Source organism: Molossus molossus, unplaced genomic scaffold, assembly GCF_014108415.1.
Source record: "Molossus molossus isolate mMolMol1 unplaced genomic scaffold, mMolMol1.p scaffold_m16_p_1, whole genome shotgun sequence".
NCBI classification, from domain to species: Eukaryota; Metazoa; Chordata; class Mammalia; order Chiroptera; family Molossidae; genus Molossus; species Molossus molossus.
Genome location: NW_023425344.1, coordinates 89,342,670 through 89,365,972, shown reverse-complemented (window position 1 = coordinate 89,365,972; position 23,303 = coordinate 89,342,670). Strand labels below are relative to the sequence as shown.

General features: G+C 38.5%; 1 protein-coding gene across 4 annotated transcripts; it reads right to left on the bottom strand.

Annotated features, from left to right (window-relative positions):
* Positions 1-213: 213 nt before the first annotated feature.
* FAM241A (family with sequence similarity 241 member A) lies at positions 214-22,902 on the bottom strand. Of its 4 annotated transcripts, XM_036268886.1 has the most exons (4): positions 22,659-22,902; positions 8,870-8,942; positions 2,532-2,639; positions 214-355 (listed from the first exon to the last, which is right to left on the bottom strand). In XM_036268886.1, exons 1-4 carry the CDS (start codon positions 22,875-22,877, stop codon positions 315-317), a joined length of 441 nt encoding a protein of 146 aa, XP_036124779.1. In that variant the 5' UTR covers positions 22,878-22,902; the 3' UTR covers positions 214-314. The 4 variants fall into 4 exon arrangements, with proteins under 4 accessions (XP_036124779.1, XP_036124762.1, XP_036124787.1 ...); XM_036268869.1 differs by lacking the exon at positions 214-355 and having other exon boundaries at positions 2,459-2,639; XM_036268894.1 differs by lacking the exons at positions 214-355; positions 2,532-2,639 and adding an exon at positions 6,898-7,067.
* Between the last annotated feature and the right edge of the window lie 401 nt (positions 22,903-23,303).

The following is a 23,303-nucleotide window of genomic DNA, read 5'->3' as shown; positions in this document are numbered from 1 at the left end:
CAAGGTAATTTCCCTTTTTCGGACCCCTGGAAACACCAGAGACCACAAATCCCCTCATTATCACTGTTATCATGTTAATTGTTGACTCTTAACTATCCTGTACCCACCCATATAAAAAAAGTATTATCCAATCCCAACCACCCATTTTGCTGCCCTGCCCCCGCACCCCAATCTATCACCACGGGATTTCAGGTAACCCACTTAAGTCTTCTCTTTCGATTGTGATGCGCAGAGCAGGGTGCAGAAAGGCCATCCTCTGGAGCATTTCTCAATGCCTTGAGGTTCTGCTTCCCAGCAACTGTCATCAGTTTGGCTCAAATAAACTCGTGAACGTCCTCTGCAGGTGTCAGCGGTTCTCGCGTTGACAATAGGAAAGTCACAATTAGGGCCAAACATCTAAGTCATAAATCAGATGCAACAGTGTGTTGGGGGTGGATGGGATATGATTTCTTTACATGTGAATTCTGCTCTCCCATTAAAAATCTTATTTTAAACATGCTCCAAAACTTCGAGGTTTCCAGCTGTTTTGGAACTTAGGAAAGGGGCAAGATAGCATGAAGCAGACTTACTTAAATGTAGGCTTAAACCTACTCAGCTTCCAAGACACACCTGATGATGGTTTGCCCTGATGTCTTTTGAGGCACTCTTGGAGCGACTTATTAACTTAAATGTTGATCTAAGCAGATTACATGTACAGAAGTTTCATGAATTTCCTACTCCTCATTTTAAGTAATGGTATTTTCTGTCAATCGTTTATTTAGTCATCTGTTCCTAACACCTCCAAGCTTAGTCAATGAAAGCTTTATCATATTGAAGACCCGAATCTCCTAATAGATGCAGGCAACACAACAGATTAAATGCTGTACCCCTAATTTTTTAATCCACCTTAACCAATGAGTTTATGATTTAAATTAGTCTGACTCTGAAGAGTCGGTTTGATGGAAGTGACTCAGGTGAAAAAAAGAACAGTCTATAGTCCCTATAGTATAGTGCATGCTGTGTTGTGCTGCTCGGATCTGTTCAGAACTGAAAAATTTATTCTAATAGCTGCTGGGAGTGCTGCTAGATCATAACCCCCAGCTGTCAGCCCTCTCTGGGACTTGCTTATGGCTGGAGAGCTCCCTGGTCTCCACAGAGGTCCCCATTTGAGCACCCCACAGAATCGCTGGGGTCCTGCTGTGACTGCATAACTCCTGCTGCCCGTCCCGGCCTTTTGCTTCCTTCACAGGTGCTGACCCCAGAGCACCCCCTGATCAACGCCCTGCACGCTGGTGTCTTCTCAGGGCCGGCCCCAGGGAACTCGACCCACAGCACAGTCATGTATAGCTGCCCTGCTTTTATCTTTTATATATACTGGATATTCATGTAAGAGTTCACTTTAAGCAAACCAAACTAAAAACGTTGAAAGTCACTGGTCTGACAATTAAACAAAGGTTTCACCTTGTATGAAAAATTATCATTATAGTTTTGTGCAAGACCAATTTATTTAAGTTAATCATTCCAAATCAACACCTAAGGAGTGTGTTTCTCCTCTGGAATCGTTTTTCTTAGCCTTTTTGTTTGTTGCATTTACACATATATACTCATGTTATTATTATTTTTTATCCTCACCCGAGGACATTTTTTGATATTTTGTTCAGATAGAGTGGGAGGGAGAGAGAGAGAGAGAAACATCGATGACGTGAAAGGGACACATCGAGTGGTCGCCACCCACATGACCCAACCAGGCCCAGGGACAAACTGCAACCGAGGTATGTGCCCTTAGCGGGAACCGAACCCAGGTCTCTCTAGACTGCAGTCTGACGCTCTAACCGCTGAGCCAAACCGGCCAGGGCTCGTGTTATTTTTTAAGCTGAAGATCCATTAAATAATAAAACGAGTATTTTTGATATTACATATGAAAAACCAGTAACATATACAAGGAAAGCAACCATGATAAGCCAGAGAAGGGTATTCAGTAGATGGCACATATTCTCAATTATTTTATGTAGCCAATTCTACTCCCTGTCACCCCTAATTCTTCTTAAGAGTTTGTCTCAAACTAACTAGGGTATAAATAAGTACATTGTATATAGAATTTTCATTCCTCTGTTTAAAAAAAAATTCTCACCTTAAAAAATACAGCATCAACTGACTAGCCTCTTGTAATACAAGGGTAAACCAGTAACAAAAAGGATTAATGGTCTTATGATAAAAGTCACTGTATTCTGTGGTGCCTTGGAAAACTAGCAAGGAAATTTCCAACTAAGAAAGTTGCTGAAAGGTTAAATGATAAAGCTTGGAGGCTGAAAAGATAACTCCGGTTTAATAAGCATATGAATGACTAAATTCTGGATTTTAGCGGGTTACTGCAGAGCTCACTCAATAATTCTAATTTACACAATAGTCAAGAAGAAATACAGCTTGGGTGTAGAGGTTGATTTTAATTTGCATTTTCCTACTACTCTATTGCCCGGGAAGCTATGCACACATCAGGCTTGGGCTTTCTGCTCCAGCAATCCGGACGAGAAAAGTAAATCCGCTCCACTCACTCTTAGGTGTGCTGTTGCTTTGGCAATCTCCGAATCTGATGTGGCAACAATGAACTGATGAGTCGACTATGACATAGGCAGTCAGAAGAGGGACTAGAGCGCAGAGCTCTGGAAGGATATTATTTATTAGAGAGAATAACAAAGTACTTTATGTACATGCTATTGAACACATATTATTGGGGCTACCAACACATTCTAGTGGTGAGTTTATTCTGGATACTAAAATAGCAAACTTAAAATACTTGAGAATTCCTGCTCACAACTTCTAAGAATTAAAATTTAGTAGATTAAGATCTATTGAAAAATATTGGAAAAATACAAAATTTAGGTAGCATCAGTGACCATAAGCATTCTAAAATATCCTTTCTGGAGGAATAGTGATTCCATTAAGCACTACAGTGAAAATGCAATTTATCAATGGGAAGGGATTAAGAAACACAAACTGCCAGTTATAACAGGCATGGGGATGTACAGTGCAGCATGGAGAATATAGTCGATAATATTGTAATAATTATGTAGGGTGCCAAATGGGTACCAGATTATCAAGGTGATCACTTCATAAGTATGTAAATGTCTAATCACTATTTTCAACACCTGAAACCAACACAATATTGGACGTTAACTGTAATTAAAAAATAAGAAAATATTTTTCAGAAGAGAATACATTTTCTCCTACAAAGTGTAAGTGTAGAGTAGCAATACTACACACACACACACACATATATATGCAATATATATATATATATGTGCAAATAACAACAATATTTTGCCATCAAAAGTAAATAAGCTTTAGTTCAGCCGGTGTGGCTCAGTGGTTGAGTGTCGACCCATGTACCAAGAGGTTGCTGGTTCCGATTCCTGGTCGGGACAAATGCCCATGTTGTGGGCCCAATCCCCATTGGGGGGCATGAAGGAGGCAGCCAATCGATGTTCTCTCTCATTGATATTTCTCTCTCTCTCTCCCTCTCACTTCCTCTCTCTCTAAAATCAACAAAGAAAAAAAAAAATTTTAAAAGTGAATAAACTTTATAGATGATAACATATACATTTACCCACTTTCTTTATGCACAATATGTGTTTTTTAGAATAAAAGAACTTTAAAGCACAACCAACTCGAGATTTTTCTTTGTTAATGCACTATAGGGAGAGCAAAAACACATGAAATCGATTTATTCATTTAACAGATACTCTGAGCATGTATTATATGCTGGGCATTGTGTTAGGTGAAGCAATTATAAACAAGGAGACATGTTTTCTGCCCTTGTGATGCCCATTGTCTAATAGAAGAAACTGACAAGTAAGCTATTGCAACAAAGGATGACAAATGCTGATGGGGTAGTGCAGGGTTCTCTGACAGCACACAAGGTACCAAAACTGGGTCTAAAAGAGTCAGAAGAATTTTCCTGGAGGACATGGTGTCTACATTGAGGCATAAAGCTGTGGGCCTGTTGGTGGGGAGGGGTTAAAGAAGGTAAAAGCATGTATAAAGTTCTGAAAGTGAGAAAGCATTTTTCTCTTATGGGAACTAAAAAATGAATTCAGCATAGCTGAGTCTTGGAAAGGGAAGGTGGTAGTACTGGAGATGAAGAATGCAAAAATCAGTTCATGCAGGGCCTTGTAAAACATATTAAGGAGTGAGGACTTTAGTACAGGCAACAGGAAGCCATTGAAAAGATTTAGGCCGCTCTGGCCAGTTGGGCTCAGCGGTTGAGCATGCTTGTGGACCAGAGAGTCCCGGGCTCGGTTCCTGCTAGGGGCACATACCACAAAAATAAATAAATAAATACAATCAATCAATAAATAATAAACTCAATAAAGAAAAAAAATTAAAAAAAATTTAGGCCAAGGAGACCAAAATTATCTTTTAGAAAGATTATTCTGACTATAAAATGAAAAAAATGAAGGCAGAAACCAACTAGAATTCTGAGACAGCGATCTAGGTGAGAGGATGATGGTAGTATAAGTTAAGTAATACTGGGAATAGAGAGAAGTGGACCGATTACTGCTTTAGGAAGTAGAATAGGCAGGACTTGGCTTAGTGATTGGTTATGTATGTGGGCAAGGTAGGAGGGGATTCTGTTATTTGCTGAGATTGGAAACAGAAAGAAGAAAGAAGGATACAAAGTTTCTTTTTTTTTAAAGGATGATTTTATTATTTATTTATCCTTACCTGAGGATATTTTTTCCATTTATCTTTAGATAGAGTGGAAGGGAGGGAAGAGGGGAGAGAGAGAGAGAAACACTGAGGTGAGAGAGACACATTGATTAGTTGCCTCCCGCACGACCCCGACCAGGTCTGGGAGGAACCGCAACCGAGCTACATGCCCTTGCCCAAAATCAAACCCGTGACTCTTTGGTCCATAGGCAGATGCTCTAACCGCTGAGTCAAACCAGCCAGGGCCTAAGTTCCTTTTTTGAACATACTGAATTTGAGCTATAAGGGATAAGTAAGTACAAATGTTGGGCAAGCAATTGAATGTTCAGATCTGATATTCTGTGCAGTGCTCTGAATGGGAGATGCAGACGGGAGAGTTGTTAGTATGAAATGGTCACTAAAGCCACAGGAGTGGTGACATTGTCCAAGGCAATGTATAACGTGATGAGAGAACAGGCTGTTGGAAGAAACCCTAAGAAACACCAAAATTAAAGAGAGAAATAGCCTGGCCGGTGTGGCTCAGTGGTTGTCAACTCATGCAGCAAGAGGTCGCCAGTTCGATTCCTGGTCAGGGCACATGCCCAGGTTGTGAGCCCAATACCCAGTGGGGGGCATGCAGAAGGAGGCCAATTTATGTTCTCTCTCATCGATGTTTCTCTCTCTTTCCCTCTCCCTTCCCCTCTCTCTAAAATCAATAAATTAAAAAAAAAAAGAGAGAGAGAAATAGGAGCTCTAAGTCCAGCAATAATTCTGAAGCAATAATTTGTGCATTTGTTTATATTCTCCTTGGCCAAGTCTATTACTAAAAGTACTAACAGGTTATCTTCTTTTACTTTGCAAAGCCATAACTTGGCAATGAAAACATTTAAAATAACCTGAAATCAACAAACATTTAAATAACAACTGTTAAGATATAATCTACAAGCCAAACAAACAGCCCTTGGCTGTTCATACCTAGCTTTGGCTATGCTAAGCTTTCCACTTTACAGCAAATCTTTACTCATGCTATAATTTGCCCCCCATTGGTTCTGTAATGGTTTATTTCCTGATTGTCTAGATTTTCTTTAATGGATTTGCAGCTAGCTCGGTGACAGTCCAAAGAGATTTTTTTCTGATCAAAACATGTGACTAACAGAGATCTGTCAGGAGATGACATGATCTATGATTCCCACATGGAGAAGATCCAAATATAGTTTTGGATGGGTCCCTGAGGATTTGTCTCAAAATACTTCCTCTTTCATATCTGCAGGAGGAGAGATGGGAATGTAGCCTCTAGAGTGGCTAATCATTGGTGTGTGGATGTATGTTTAACAATTGGCTTGCCAGGGAAAAGAGCCCTGATTTGTTGTGTTTGCCAATTTTTATTTTTTAGAGAGAGAGAGAGAGAGAGAGAGATTGATGTGAGAGAGATACATCGACTGGTTGCCTCCCACACGACCCTGACCAGGGCCAGGAACCGAACTGCAATCAAGGTAGGTGCCCTGAATGGGAATTGAACCCATGACACTGCTCCGTGGGCTGATGCTCTAACAGCTGAGCCAAATCGGCAAGGGCTGTGTTTACCAATTTTTTATAGTGTAAATATCGCCACCACTCCTGAGACCTGCAAGCTACCAACTTGATGTCACTGAAGGCAGAGTAGGAAAAAATGTACACAGTTGGCTTTTGCAAGCTAGCTCCAACATACTACTGGACCAAGAATGATCTGACTGGTAACCAGCAATGAGAAACTACCTTGTATGCAACAGCTTAAGATATGAGAGGAATAAATTCTACAAATACTGAGTTTTTACTCTGAAAATGAATTTATTCACCTATATTCAGTTTATGTGTAGATCTTAACCATTTGCCTTCAAATTGAAGCCTGGTGGTATGAGTAATTTATCATTAATCTAATAATTTAGCATTTGTTAACATATCTTTTTTATAAGTGATACGTTTCTAAAATTGGTTTGTATCTGAAATGATTGAGAATCATTTTCAATCTCATTCGTTATACCATGAACCAAAGAAATGACTATTTTCTTTTCATTTCAGGATATGAGTATACTTTGCATTCTAATATAGTTCATAAAAGAAAATATTTTATTTCCATCAAATAAGCAAAATTTGTTTTTTCCCCCATCAAAGCCAACAATTTGATGGTATACTACTCTAACCAATAATATATGCAGAAAGAATAGCAACAACATACCTCATTTCTTTCCAGAATTTAATATATACACTATTGACACACTATAGAAACATAATATTGTTAGTACACTAAATAATTACTATTAAAACTTACTTTAAAAATATTTTCAACATTAGGCACTGGTGGAACCAGAGCTGCTATTATGCATACTATGTCTTTTTCACATTCCAAAGGGTAATTAAAATTCCTGGTAGCACAGAAAAGGATGCATTTGTTAATATTTAATGCAGACATAAAAAACCTCATGGCTTCTATTAAAAACTTCACAATTCTTCTGACACAAATGAAGACACCTTTTCAAATAACTTACACTTGATACCGAGTTTATAAAGGTGACCATAAAAATACTGCAAGCCCAATATAAAAACACAATGAGATAGTACAAAGTCTTTTTTTTTTTTTTTTTTAATGGCAAACTTTAAAAGGTCTGCATTTATACAAATGCACAATACATTTTAGTGCCCTATGAGTTGTATTTTTGTTCAGGATTATCTGATTTTAGAAATCTAATTTGAACATTTTTCATTAATTTTCTGCTTCAGAATGGAAGACATTGAGAACCTAAATACATTTTAAAAACAGGATTGGGTAAAAGTTTCACAAAGTGGAATAGTAAACACTTTACATGCTTTAGTTATTGCTTTGCCAATGATAAAAATGTCCAATGTCCTATTTTCCTCTTACTTAACTTAAATTTTTAGATAATTATCTTAACTACCTCTTTTGTATATATAGAAACTCTTTTGAGCTAAAGTTCTAAAAATTTTAGGTTCAAAAATCCAAAATATTACTAAACCACTTTCTATTTTCAAAGGGTATTTAAAGAAATTTGTATATCAATATAAAACCCCAAAGTGGTGAATGAAGACACTTTAATAACTTTGCTTTAGCCTTAGAAGAATACTATTATAATTGGCTGTTGAGTTCCAAATTTAAGCATTTGGTTTTTATTCTGTAATACTGTATTTTCTAATACATATATCAAAGAAATGAGCTGATCCCATCCAACACCCCACCCCTGCTGCAAAGAATAGTTAAGTATTTCAGCTCTAGTACAAATAAAATTTTTTTGGGAAAAAAAAAATTATGTCAAGGTAAATTGATTTTTAAAGACTTAGAATAATTGCTATGAAAGAACTATAAAATATAAAAATTTGAAAAAAACAACAACACTGAAAATTTCTAAGAAAAAAATATGCAACTTGTTAGATACAAGAAAATATAGCATTATCATGGGCTAAAACCAACTATGAATCCGACTTATGGGACTTTAAAATTTCACAAAAAGTGATTAGCACCAAAATTATCTAAAACTTCAAATGATATACTGAAGTGATTCCCAAGTGTTTCATCATAAAAATGTCATATTTAACTTGGAAAGTTTCCCAAGCAATAATAAATACATTAGTTTCAATTTTTAGAAGATGTGCTAGCTTTACTGATTTTCATCAAAATATTAAGGTAGTGTAAAATGTTTTACTGGAGCTGTTTATTAGACCTATATTGCCCAATTTGAACTCCATATCCTGTTATTTTCCCTGCTCACTTGGTGCTAGGAATAGGGGTATTTAAAAATGGGCACAGATTATAGTATTAAAACATGAGTTTTGAATAAGCTACAAGATGTATATTGAACCCTGTTATAATCAAGAATTGAATATTATTTTAAACAACATCCATTTGTAATTATATTATGAAACAGTACACAATTTGAAACAAGGCAAACTTTTTGGCTTTCATGTAGTGAAATATATAACTTCACTAATTACATATATATGGCTATCAAATGTCAACCAACAGCTCATTCGGCCATATTTTAATGCTGTGCATAAATAATAACAAGGCAAAGAACAGCAACCAGTCCAAGGGCTTGTAGGCCAAGGAACCACAGCATAACCCAAAAGAAAATGACGATCACTGGTTCCACAATTTGTTCTCCAAAGTACATCCTCCTGCAGCCCATGTTGATGAGGTTTTTGTTCAGCTCACCAAAAAGTGTTCCCATCTTTTTGTAGTCATCTCTAACAGGATCATCAGTGCGGTTCTGTGATTCTTCACAAGCCTTTAAAGACAAACAGGAAAAAAAACAAAACATAAACATAAAATGAGAAATAATGAAGGTCTTTAAGAATAAACACTATAGCCCTAGCTGGTTTGGCTCAGCAGTTGGAGCGTTGGGCTGCGGACCAGAGAGTCTTGGGTTCGGTTCCCGCTAGGGGCATGCGCCAAAAAAAAGCATAAAGACTATCTCAGTCTGGCCAGTGTCGCTCAATGGTTGAGCGTTGACGCATGCACCAAGAGGTCGCCAGTTCGATTCCTGGTCAGGACACAGGTTGTGGGCTCAGTCCCCAGTAGGGGCATGCGGGAGGCAGCCAGTAGATATTTTCTCTCATCGATGTTTTTATCTCTCTCTCCGTCTCCCTTCCTCTCTCTCTAAAATAAATAAATAATAATAAAAAAAAAGAATAAAGACTATCTCATAATTCTGCTTTACCTTCCAAAGTACTGGACATACTTCTGATAATCATTCAATAAATACTTGGGGATGTTCCTTTTGATTGACATATAGAACAACTGTGTTTGTGCCCACCTTTCAAGAATAAGGAGAGCAACAGTTTATTTTCTGTGGAAATCAGCATTGACTGGACCCTCAACTACCGGAACACTGATTTACAAGATGAAGGAAGGAGTTGATTAATTTCTATTCATTTTCCAGTTTCCTGGAATTACACAAAGTCAGCTAGCTGCTTACAAGAACCAGGTCTGTATTGCTCTTATCAGTGGCAATGATTTCAGAACATCCTTTTCCCACCAATCTCTTTTTGAGGCAGGGCCCTGGATTTGTAAGTTAGCTACTTTTTAGTGCATTCCTTTGACACTAAGACTTTAAGGAACCTAGACTCAGCTGACTGAAACATGTCTTGGTGCTACTATTGAGCAATCCTGTTATGACTGCTATGATCTTTCAGCCTTGGCCTTAGCTAAGGAGACTTCAGTGTAGATAGACACTTGCATAGTTTTCTGCCTAAATTCTGCAAATGTCTAAAATGCTTCTTATAGAAACAATCATCAAAATGGAAAGGCAACCCACTGTATGGGAGAACATCATTGCCAATGATGTATCAGATAAGGGGTTAATTTCCAGTATATACAGAGTGCTCATACAACTCCACAAAAGGAAGACAAAGAACCCAATTAAAAAATGGGCAGAGGAGCTGAATAGACACCTCTCCAAACAGGACATACAAATGGCTAAGAGACATATGAAGAAATGCTCAACATCACTAATCATCAGAGAGATGCAAATTAAAACAACTATGAGGTATCACCTCACACCTGTCAGAATGGCCGCCATCAACAAATCATCAAACAACAAGTGTTGGCGAGGGTGTGGAGAAAAGGGGACTCTAATACACTGCTGGTGGGAATGCAGACTGGTGCAGCCGCTATGGAAAACAATATGGTGCTACCTCAAAAAATTAAAAATTGAACTTCCATTCGACCCAGTGATCCCACTGCTGGGAATATACCCTAAGAAGCCTGAAACACCAATCAGGAAGAATATATGTGCCCCCATGTTCATAGCAGCACTATTTACAATAGCTAAGATCTGGAAACAGCCCAAGTGTCCACCAGTAGACGAATGGATCAAAAAGCTGTGGTACATATACACAATGGAATACTATGCAGCGGTAAGAAAGAAAGATCTCTTATCCTTTGAGACGACATGGAGGGACCTGGAGAGTATTATCCTAAGTGAAAGAAGCCAAGCAGAAAAAGACAAATACCACATGATCTCACTTATATACGGAATATAATGAACATAACAGTCTGAGGAATACAGTAGACCCAGACACATGGAAGTAGGGCACAGACTGACATCCCTCAGAAGAGGGGATGGGGGGTGGGGGGGTGGGAAGAGATAAACCACAGAACTTATATGCATGTATGCATGACCAATGGACATGGACAACTAAGCCGGGGACAGGGTGGAGGGTGCCAATGGGGTAAAAAGGTAAAATATCTGTAACAAAAAAAAAAATAAATAAATAAAATTAAAAAAAAAAAATAAAATGCTTCTTATAAATATCATTAAGAGAAATACAAATAGAAATTATTTTGTACAATAAGCCCAAAAGTTCACCTAGAAGTCAGTTCCCCAGAAAATGTCTCAAATCCTTTCAGTCACCTCTTGATAACTGTTCATCCAATTCCTCATATTTATTTTTCCAAATCTTTGCCACTCTTCTATATTCTCCCTTCTAGAGGTGTTGCTAGTGCCTTTTAAGGTGAACAGTGATAATCCCAAATGTTCCCTGCATATCAATGGAGGAAGGGACTGGACAGAGGCAGTTTAGATGCATACCCAGTAAGGTCTGGGTGACAAGGGAAGATACTTAACTGTCAATCACACCTGGAAACAGATAATTGGCCAGAATAGGAGTGGCCACTGCACGTGTGCAAAATATGAAATACTTAACACCTTAACAAAGAAAGTTCTCTCTCTTACTCCCTTGCTCTCTTGACACTCTTGTTCTCTTGTGACTCCTGTTGCAGGGGGCGTGCTCCCCTGAATTCGCCCACATGGCTCATGGCCATGTGGGACCCAATAATGGACTGATGAACTGAATCTAGTCTGATGCTTTGCCAGACTCAATTCCACCATGGAATGGAAACTCTGGATACTGGTTTTGCTTCTAGCTCTGCTGAAACCCCAGCTGCATGTCTTCCAGGACTGGACTAAAGGAAATAGGACTTTGTAAACTGAGGAATGTAACTCCATGAAAATAAAGCCTTTTACCACATCTCATCCTCCTGTGGGGGCCTCTGGAAATGCTTATTCCAGTGGTTCCCCAAGAACCCCACTCCTACTAGCGGTGGAGAAAACCAATTTTCCAGTAACAGTCCTACAGGAATCAATAGCTCAATGGCAACTAAAACCACGAGTTTCACCCTGGCTGGTTTGGCTCAGTGGTTGGAGTAGTGGCCCCGAGGACCAAAGAGTCTCAGGTTCGATTCTAGTCAAGGGCACGTACCTTGGCTGTGGTTCAGTTCCCGGCCTGGTCGGGTCATGTGGGAGGCAACCAATCGATGTCTCTCTCTCTCTCCCTCCCTCCCTTCCACTCTATCTGAAGATAAATGGATAGCTAAATCCATTTATGGAAGATAAATGAAGATATCCTCAGGTGAGGATTAAAATAAATAAATAAATAAAAGTAAAACCACTAGTTTCTTTGCTATTGATTCTGACAGTAGAATATGTTCCTGTTATACACAAAGTCCTCTCTCTTCAAAACTAACTTTTGTCATGATAGTTTTTCCTGGGAAACCATATTGCTTCAGTAAAGACATCAACTGAATTTTTACCAAGTGTCATCATTTTGGATAGAAGTTTTTACAGGCTCTGTACTACCTCAGAGATGCCAAATTAACTGTCTGAAGCATTTGCCATATAACATGATCTCTACGTTCATGGAGATTATGGTTTAGTGTGAGCCTGTGAAGGGGTGAATGAGAATTGGCAGAGAATACATACGTGAACAAATAAATACATAAGATAATTTCAAATAGTACAAGAGCTATAAGGAAAATAAAACAGTAGTGGAAGAGAGGTAGATGGGGTGGATTGGAGGTTTTTTTTCATAGAGTAGGCAGAGCTGGGATCTTGGAAAGCTAACAGTTAAGTTGATGATCTGACCCTCTGCATAGGGGAAAATATGGGGAAGGAGTCCTGAGATAGAACTGAGTTGGCTTGCCTGATGCAGTGATTGTGACTGTGATCCACAATAAAATATATTTATTTCTTGACCAAGTACATATAAACTAAAGTTCCATGAAATGACACTCATGCCACCCGTGATACATTTTAACAATTCCTATCCTATCCTATCCTATCCTATCCTATCCTATCCACAATCTATTAAATTGATTTCATGGCCCAACAATAGCTTGGTGGTTAAGAACTCAGTCTTTAAGCATGGATTTAAATCTCAACTCCACAATTTGTTTGCTGTGATACTTTTAGTATGTTACTTAACTTCCCTGTGCTGTTGTTTTTACATCTTTAAAGTGGGGGCACTAATAATATCTACTCATGAGGTTTGATACCAGATTTCCTTTCAGAAAGTCTAAACCAATTTATACTACTAACTTCAGTTTATTCTTATTTCATATACGGTTTCTCTAAATCCACACTATTCATCATTTTAATCTTTAACAACTTGATAGGTGAAAAATCATTCCTAACAGTGTTAAGTTGCATTTCTTTTATTTCTAGTGAGGCTGACATGTTTTCCTGCTTCTTGGGTACTAAATATAGTTACAGTTTTATTTCCAACACAATATACAAATATAATATGTTAAATAAAAAATGTATAACTATATAAATCTTCACCTAACCACAGCATTATATATCATTTATAACATGTTTATTATTATATTTATAACTAAATGCGAAGTTATAGCATCCATTTACACTTATTTCCCACTGAATACAGAAGAAAAATACAACCCAGCTTTTTGAAGAGATAGATAAAAATCAATAAGCACATTAGTTTCTTTTTTTTTTTTTTTTTTAGAGAGAGAGAGAGACACCGATGTGAGAGAGACATATTGATTGGTTGCCTCTCACATGACCCAACCAGGGCTGGGGACTGAACCTGCAACCCAGGTACGTGCCCTTGACTGGGAATCGAACCCACGACCCTTTGGTCCGAGGGCCCATACTCTAACCGCTGAGCCAAACCAGCCAGGGCTATCAGCTAATTCTTTAATTAATCTTTGAAATTAGTATAAACTAAAAAGTACTAAAATTTGTTTTCATTTTCATTTTCACCAATAGGATTCAATAGTTTAAATCATACTTGCATATATAGACAAGTGAAACAACCAAGTATTCAAAAAGATATCTACAATTTCAGCCATATCTATTAAACATATTAAGAGTCGCCTACTGCAGTGGAAGAGAATGGTTATGTAGTGAAAATATAAATTAATTAAATTAAATAAGAGAAATACTGTGTATGAGCTAGTTATATATAGAAATACTGTGTATGAGCTAGTTATATATAGTTATATATAGTAATATGAAATAAAGAATATGATTAATTCAAGCTGCAAGTTAAAAATGTCTATATTTTGTATTTTTCCTAAAATGACTTGTTTTTTTAAAGAAATGAAGCCTCTGGTGACATTATCAAGTACCTTGCAGATGAAGGCAGTGCAGCAGTCCCCCTTATCCGAGGGGGATTACAATGTTCCAAGACCTCGGTGGATGCCTGAAACCAGGGATAGTACCAAACCCTATATAAACTTTGTTTTTTTCCTATACAGACAAACCTGTGATCAAGTTTAATTTATAAATTAAGCACAGTAAGAGATAAACAACAACAATAATAAAATAGAACTATCATAACAACATATTATAATAAAAGTTATGTGAATGTGGTCTCTCAAAGTACCTTATTGTACTACACTCAGTCTTTTTCTTGTGATGTGAGATGATACAATACCTATGTGATGAGATGAACTGAGGTGAATGACACAGACATTGTGACGAGGTGTTAGACTACGATAAGGAAACTTGAACACAAGCACTGTATTACCTTGACAGTTGATCTGATATCCCAGATAGTTACACGACTAACGGGCGGGTAGTATGTACAGTGTGGGCACGTTGGACAAAGTGATGATTCATGTCATGGGAGGGAGGGAGGGAGGGGAACCTCAAGAGATTTCATATACTACTCACAACAGCACACAATTTAAAACCTATGAATTGTTTATTTCTGAAATTTTTTATTTCATATTTTCGGACTGTGGTTGACTGAAGATAACTGAAACCACGGATAAGGTGAAACTACTGTATGTAACCAGATGGAATAGCTTGTCTACAGAAAGTAGCCAAATCAAACATCTTTCCTGAAAAATAACTTTCCTTCTCAATTCTCAACTTCTGGCAGGGAAAATAGCTTCTTTTATATGCAATTGCCTCTGAAAATCATGGAATAAGGAACTCTGATTACAATCAGCCTGATGACATTTGCCAGTCACAAAAAATCAAACTTAAATTCCCTGCCTCTGTAGATGATCAGCATATACTTAAATAAAATTTTGATCAAGAGGATAAAAAACCAAAATCAATTTTTTCAGATTATAAGAGGGAATAAAAAATCTGAAACACAGATATCAGAAAAAAATTATATCAAAGGTAGTGTACTAAAATCATAACTGAAATTTAATTTCTTAACACTGTTTACATAGTATTAATAATAATTTTATGTTTTGTTTTCTAAAAGTTTAAAATATTTTCACCAAGATTTCTCTTTGCTCAGAATTCTGATAAACTACAGTTGTTGCCATGAGGAAACATCAACAATAAATAAAGCCAATCACATCTTCCCATGCCAAGTTAAGGCATAGCTGCCAATGAGGTTAAATGGAAAAAAACACTGGATATGGGAGAAGAATTAGATCAGAAGATAGAAAGTATCTTTTACATCAAGTTAAATAGAAATTCAGTTTCTCTGCTCAAATAAAACTACTCTTTGATTGTCTTATCAATCCCCTTAAACACACACACACACACACACACTTAATGAACCAAAATATGACCAGTTGGGACTCTTAAGGTTTTTGAAGATATGTGACTGCTACTGCAAGATAAGATTATAACTACAGAGAAGACAGAAACTGAAGATACTGTGGCAAAGGCTTAAAGAAGACACGAATCAAGATATAGAGTTTCTACATAGGCCTCTTAGGTCAAAGCTAGTTGTCACCGTACATTTAGTTTTCCGTTTAACACTGCTTTCACACTTCCCTTGAATAAGAAATTGAGACTGACTTGTACAGAGGGTGGGCATTCTTTTTCCTAGCAAGAATCAGTGACCTACACAGAAAAAAAGTCAACTGAAAATGTACACAAAAAGCAACATGATATATGCTGGCAGGTTAATTTTTAATTTTTTTAAATCCTCATCCGAGGATATGTTTTTATTTTTTAATTGATTTTTAGAGAGAGAGAGAGAGAGAGAGAGAGAGACATTGATTGGTTGCCTCCTGTACGTGCCCCAGTGAGGAACCCAAAACCTAGGTATGTGCCCTGATCAGGAATCAAACCCATAACCCTTTTGGTGTATGGGACAACACTCCAACCAACTGAGCCACCTGGCAGGGGCAGGTTAAATTTTTTTTTAATATATATATAAATATGAAATACTTTATCTAATTTTTAGATTAGGAAATCTTAATACTTTATTCAGTAAGTATTTATTCTTGATATCTGAAAATTACATGTATTAAAATTGTGGATGAAAAAGGAGTTCTATGGAAAGCAACCTCACAGGGTGATCTGATCATAAATTCCTAACTGGGAAGGTCATGGTGGACAGTCATGCTCCAAGCATATAACTTCTTTAGTAAAAGGCTTATTTTTGCCTTAAGCAAGCCCTGTCCATTGTTTCTGTGCATCTAGGTTAATACACCTGTGGAATGCCCATTTTTAGATCTCACCTTCTAATTCCTGACCACCCTTTTAGACCCCGCCTTCTAATCCATGACCACCCTTTCAGATCCTTCCTTGTAAAGCATGACCACTCAAGGAGAGAACCTATAATCTATTCCCTGTGTGAACACACTAAAAAGTTTAGCTAATCTACCCTGGCTGGTGTTGCTCAGTGGTTAGAGCATCGACCCGCGGACCAAAGAGTTGTGGAATTGATTCTGGTCAAGGGCATGTACCTTGGTTGCTGTTCGATCCCCAGCCCTGGTAGGGGGAGTGCAGGAGGCACATCAATGTTTTTTTTTCTCTCTCTCCCTCTCTCCCTCCCTCCCTCCCATTCTATCTGAAAATCAATGGAAAACTATCCTTGGGTGAGGATTAACAACAATAAAAAAGTTTAGCTATCTTATAATCTGATCCCTGCCTTTCTTTCTTCCACCTTCATGTTTTACAGTTCCTTCTTTTCTTTTTTTTTAATCCTTACCCAAGGATATTTTTACATTTATCTTCAGACAGAGTGGGAGAGGGAGAGAGAGAGAGAAACAAGGATGTGAAAGAGACACATTGATTGGTTGCCTCCTGCATGACCACGACCAGGGCCGGGGACGAACCGCAACCAAGGTACGTGCCCTTGGCTGGAATCAAACCCAAGACTCCCTGGTCCACAGGCCGACGCTCTAACTGCTGAGCCAAACTGGCCAGGGCTACATTCCCTTCTTAACCTCAAAAGCATAAAAGAAACTGCAAACTTTTTCTCAGAAGTATTTTTCTCAGTCTGTCGAGACTTGCTTCTAGGTGTATTCTCTGTTTGACTCAAATAAATTATGAAAATTCTCTCCCAGTTTGGATAGTCTTACATCTACAAAATTCAGTACTATCATGTGGCTGGTTGATAAGAATCTGATGGGAACCAGGAAAAAAGTTGAGAGTGAAATTAAGGGTAAAAGAGGCCCTTAATATTCACTGAGGGTCTGCTGGCATTTTGTATACAAAATGTCACTGAATCCTCATAAGAACTTTAAGAAGTGGGTAGCATTATACCCATTACAATGAGAACATTGAGTCCCTAAGGCAGTGATTTTCAACTGGTGTGCCATGGCACACTGGTGTACTGCAAGAATTTTTTTTTTAATCCTCATTCAAGGACATTTTTGCATTTATCTTCAGATAGAGTGGGAGGGAGAGTGGGAGGAAGAGAGAAAGAGAAACATTGATGTGAGAGAGACACATCGACTGGTCGCCACCCACATGACCCCAACCCGAGCTGGAGACAAACTGCAACTGAAGTATGTGCCCTTAATGGGAACCGAACCTGAAACTCTCTGGTCCATGGTCTGACGCTCTAATAGCTGAGCCAAACGGGCCAGGGCTGCAAGAATTTTTAAAACACGCAATACCTGACTATTTAGTCAGGGGCACTGACCTATTTTCCCTTAGATTGTCAAATAAAAAAATGACAACAGCCAACACAACAATAGCCTTTAGTGTGAGTGAATCAAAATTATATTGATTTTTTTTGTTGGATCAGCAAAAAATATATTTTTTGGTGTGCTGAAGGATTTTAGTAATTAGTTTATGTGTGCCATGTGATGAAGAAGGTTGAAAATTGCTGCTCTAAGTGATGAAGTATTAAGGATGACAAGGCTAATAAAGTAGTAAAGCCAGTATTCAAGTTTGGAACTGTCATATGCCACAACCGTTTTCCTTGTTCCATAATTTTCCACTTTTTCAGAGGAGAGGATGCAGTGGGGAGGTGGAGATGTATAGAGAAAATAGCTGAGAAGAATAAAAGACAAAGAGAAAACGAGCCACTCAATAAGGAAAGATAAAAAGGAGATGAGTAGTAGGGAAGGGCAGAAAAAGATGAGAGAGAGAGCAAAATAGAGAAGTTGCACATGAGGGGCTGCTCGAAGAAGAGATGCAAGAAAAGATCAGTTGGGAGACTACCTCTGTGGAATGTAGGTAGGCTTCGAGAAAATAAGCAATTTTTACATATTCATTGGAATATCTACTAGCAGAGTAATTACTCTTGACAAGTGAAAGCACTATAACCCTAATACATTTTTTTTTTATCTTTACCTGAGGACATTTTTTTTTTTTGCATTTATGTTCAGATAGAGCAGGAGGGAGAGTAGAAGGGAGGGAGAGAGAGAAACACTGATGTGAGAGAGACATACAGAGTGGTTGCCACCCACACGACCCCAACTGGGGATGGGGACAAACTGCAACCGAGGCACCTGCCCTTAGCAGGAACTGAACCTGGGACTCTCTGGTCTGCAGGCCGACACTCTAATCGCTGAGCCAAACTGGCCAGGGCAACCCTAATACATTTTGAGCAGGGTTTCTCAACTTTGGCACTCAATGTCAGTTATTTTGAGCTTTGTTGGAGGGAATGTTGTGTGAATTACAGGATGTTCAGCAGTATCCCTAGACTCTTCCTATAAGAGGCCAGTGGCACTCTACCAGTTTTAACAATGAAAAACCTCTTCAGACATCGCCAAACGTCCGTGTTAAGACCCACTGATTTAGAGGTTACACTATGAATAATGATAAAAAATGCCTACCATATGCAAAATTATTCCCTGAGTTACTCTAGTGACTGGACATCCTTGGGAACAACATGAGATTAAGTTCAGGGCTGATTTCATCTAAACTCACGGCACTTGTTATAGTATTACTTGCAAACTGCATTTAAAAGGAAGTGGGTATAAACGAATATCTAATTTTGAACTACATAATCTAAGGGAGGGCAACAGATTTGTTAGTGACTGTTCACCCACCATGTAGGAGGGCTCTTTGTATATATGAAAAAACACTGGCTTTCGAGTTTGGAGACCTGCATTCTGGTTTGCGCTAGTATTATCACTTGTAGAACCTAGAACAAATCTATACATTTATATCTACATCTATATCTTTATATCTATCATTACAGTTATATATCTACATCTATATCTATCATTACAGATAGTATGGTGAATGCCGTGGATTGTCTTGTTTATCCTCTAGTCCTTTTCCACTCAGAGTAGTCCATGGGGGTAGATAGCAGCATCACTTGGGAATTTACTAGAGATGCAAAATCTAAGGCCTCACCCTAGACCAATGTAATCACAATCTGCATTTAACAAGAGACCACTTGTGTGTAGATTAAAGCTGAGGAGAACTGTTCTAGTCCACCTTCCTCCTAGGGTGACTTTCTAACTGCTGTCTGCAAAAGCTAAGAATGGCATTTTTCAGGTTTCTTTCAGTTAGTATTCTGGTTGAAAATTAGGTCCAAAAGCTAATTTATGTGCTAATTATGTGCCAGGGGCTGCTCTAAGTACTTTACATATATTATTAACTCATGTAATTCTCCCAACAACCCTGAGGTTCATACAACTATGATTCCCTTTATATAGATGAATAAACTGAAAGCAGAGAGGTTAATTAATTTGCTTAAATATCTATGAGCAAGCATTGATCTGAAAGTTCCAGGCATTGCAAAAAGCAATAAACAGAAATGAAGCATTACCATTTGAAAAGAAGCAAAATCAACCTTGTCTATAATACACTGGCTGATTATGTACCTAGAAGATGCAAAAAAGTCAAGTCCAAGAGATACTACTAATTTTATTAGCATTAAAATTAATAAAAGAATTCAGAAAGGTAGCTAGTTAAAAACTATATAAGGACCACTAGCTAGAAACCAGGAGCAAAAACATAATGTGGAAAAAAAAACCCTTTCATAATACCAACAAAAATATAAAAGTTTAACACAGAGTTTAGTATTTATAACTATTATAAAGAATTGTAAAGCCAGGGGGAAAGTGGATTATTCAATGACTAGGGGAAAACAAAAAGATTAGCTCCATACCTCACATTATAAATAAAGTCATTCTAAAATGATTAAATACATAGGATAAAAAAATCATAAACACACACACACACAGAAAATATTGGTGGGTATTTAACTAACTATAGAATTTTTGTATATATGGGGAGGGTATGAGTATATACATGTGAGTGTACATGATGTGTATGAAATTACCAAAATAATTCCTTTGTGCTAATAAAATGTAAAGGATTTCTAACTCAAAAGCATAGACAAAGCTCTCAAATAAACAGCAAGCAGGGAAAATATTTATAATCAATGAAAAATAAGGGATAAATATAATAATGTCAAAAGGAAAAAATGGTCAAAGAGTATTATTAAAAAGAAATACAAATGTTTATAATATGAAATACAAATGTGTGTGTGTATATATATATACACACACACAGGTGGGCAAAAGTAGATTTATAGTTGTGAGTTGTATTATTATTTATTATTAGATTATTTATTTGTATCTGTCTTTTATTTTTTCCAATTTTCATTAATTTATTTTTGTTACAGATGTTTCTCCCCCCCCCCAACCCCCCTTCTCCCCTTCTCGCCCCACCCCATGTGTTTTTCTTTTTCTATATGAACAACTATAATCCTACTTATGCCCATCACTGTATATGGTTTAGAAAACCTCTGCAGCAATGTCTTACAACAGTTAAGATAATTTTTACCTACTAAATTGGCAAAGATTAATATATAAATTATATTGTTCTTTGCCAGCATGGATGGTTTCAAATCAGCACTCTCACATACCAGTGCTGGAAGTGTATATTGGTGCAACCTTTCTTGAATGCAATTCTTTAGAATGTTTCAAGAGGCTTCAAAAAGTTTGACTCATTGACCTAGTTCTTGAACTTCTAGGAATCTATTTACAGGTAGAACTGTGAGGATTTATAAGCAAAGACATTCATTACAGCATTATTTATAAAAAAAAATGAAAGCAACTTAAATGTGAAGTACTGAAGGAATGGACTATTAGGCAGGACTAAAAATAATTTTTTAAAAGAATTTTTGATAACATGGGAAAATGACAAAACAGCTAAGTAGATAAAACATGATACCAAATTCAAATACTACATTAAAACATGTTAAACTATATCTGTGTATATATACATATATGCACATACAGAGATATATTAATGAAGTAATACCAAATTTTTGATATTTTATAACAAAAGATTCCTGTGTGGGACTTCAAATGCTTTTGTTTCCTTATTTAGATCTTTCTAAATTTCTACATTTTCTGAAGTACACATTACTTTTATAATGATCAAGACCTAACAGCTAAAGGTGGATCTAAGGATAACAGGACCTCTCTGCACTCTAGATAAGTAAGGCTGTCTTAGATTATTCAGGCTGTGCACTGCTGCATCTAAGTGGATGCCACTCACATTACAGATGTATAATAAATGGACTGGATGTTTAGCCTTCCAGCGATGCAGCAAGGCAGAGACTCTCGTACATGAAGTTACATGGCCTTCACAGTCATAAACATACTTGGACCATCTCTCGTGCACACAATTACCAACACACATGTAAGATTAACTGTGCCTTGTCCCTTCAGTTCCTCGGGCATTTTGCCACTCTTCCTTGCTTCTCTCTCTGAGAGGCCTGACTCCTACTTCAAACTTGACAAGGTTCCTTCAGTTTTGGTAAGACCAGAAGCCAACAGAGGATGTGATATCCACAAAAGCATAAATGAACTATTTCACACGCTCTCTTACAATCATGACAATTTACTTTGGGAACTTCAGCTCAAATGCACCACACACCCCTACTTCCCCCACCCCTCCACTCCTGCATTTACCAAGTGAGTTCCTGTTGCCTTTTTCTTCACTTTTCCAGTTGAACTAAGGTAAGAGGAAACTAAGTCCTTTAGCTACTGAGTATGGTGCAATTCACAGGGAAAACCACCAGGAAGAGATTCAGGAAGATCTCCTAGCTACCAATGATTTGCTTTAGTCACCATCTCTTATATTGTCATAACGATGAAAAATTACTTCCACGTGGTGAGCAAGCTTAATGCTAAGGCATATTATATTTGTGTGTGCCACACACTTACTTCTGTTTCCTAAGTAAAATACTGACAATACTAGAAGTTATACTTAATCTTAGTGCATTTAGTGATGATACTGGAGTTTGTGAAGTATCATGAGAGGAGACCAGTGTCGACTGTCCCAACAGTATAGGCTGTCCTAAAGGCAAATTAATCATTTGAATTCCTGCTCCTTAATGCGATTCTGAAGGTTGGCTTTATCTCGCATATTTTTTGAATGTCTAGTTGTATTTGCTGGTGAAAATTCATCCCACATGCAATTCAATTTCTCTTACTAAATTCCTCGCCTAATCTTGAACACATCTGATGTGTTATAACGCCCAGGTACCGACTGAAAGCGATTTTCTTGACTTTTTCTTACCTTCAAAATGAAGTTGAGCTCTCTCGTGTTCATGGTAAGACCCCGCTCTCGGAGAGTCCCTGCAAGACGTTTACTGTAATTCTCGCCCCTACACACGCCAGACACCGGCTGAACACGAAGCCCACCCACACCGGCCCGCGACGCTAGGTGTCGTTCAGAAACGCCAGGACGGAGGCAGCCGCTGTCCCCGAAACGCCGCACAGGGCGACGGGCTTGCATCCAGTGGGAAAAGAAGTGGGACGGCTTCGGGAGCAGTGACCACCGAGAAGGGACTTCCACGGAGCTGACGGCAGCGCAACGGCCGAGCGCCCCCGCCGGACCCAGGGCCCCGCGACCCGCCAGAGCGCGGCCGTCCAACCGCTCTTCCGGGCGGATGCGGAGCCGCGGGCCACGCCCTCCGCCGCGGGCGCTCGGAAACCTGCGGGCCTCCCCGCCCGGCTCACCTGCTCGCGCGCCTCCTGCGGCCGCAGCCCGCGCCGCGGGCTCGCCCCGCGCCGCCCCTCGGCCCCCGCCGCCGCCGGCTCGGCCAGCGCGTCCCCGTCCTCGTTGCACGCCCCGCCGTCGCCGCGGCCGTCGCTGCCGCTCCCGCCTCCAAGGAGCTCCCGGGCCGAGCACATCCCGCCGCCGGGGACGACCGCCGGAGGG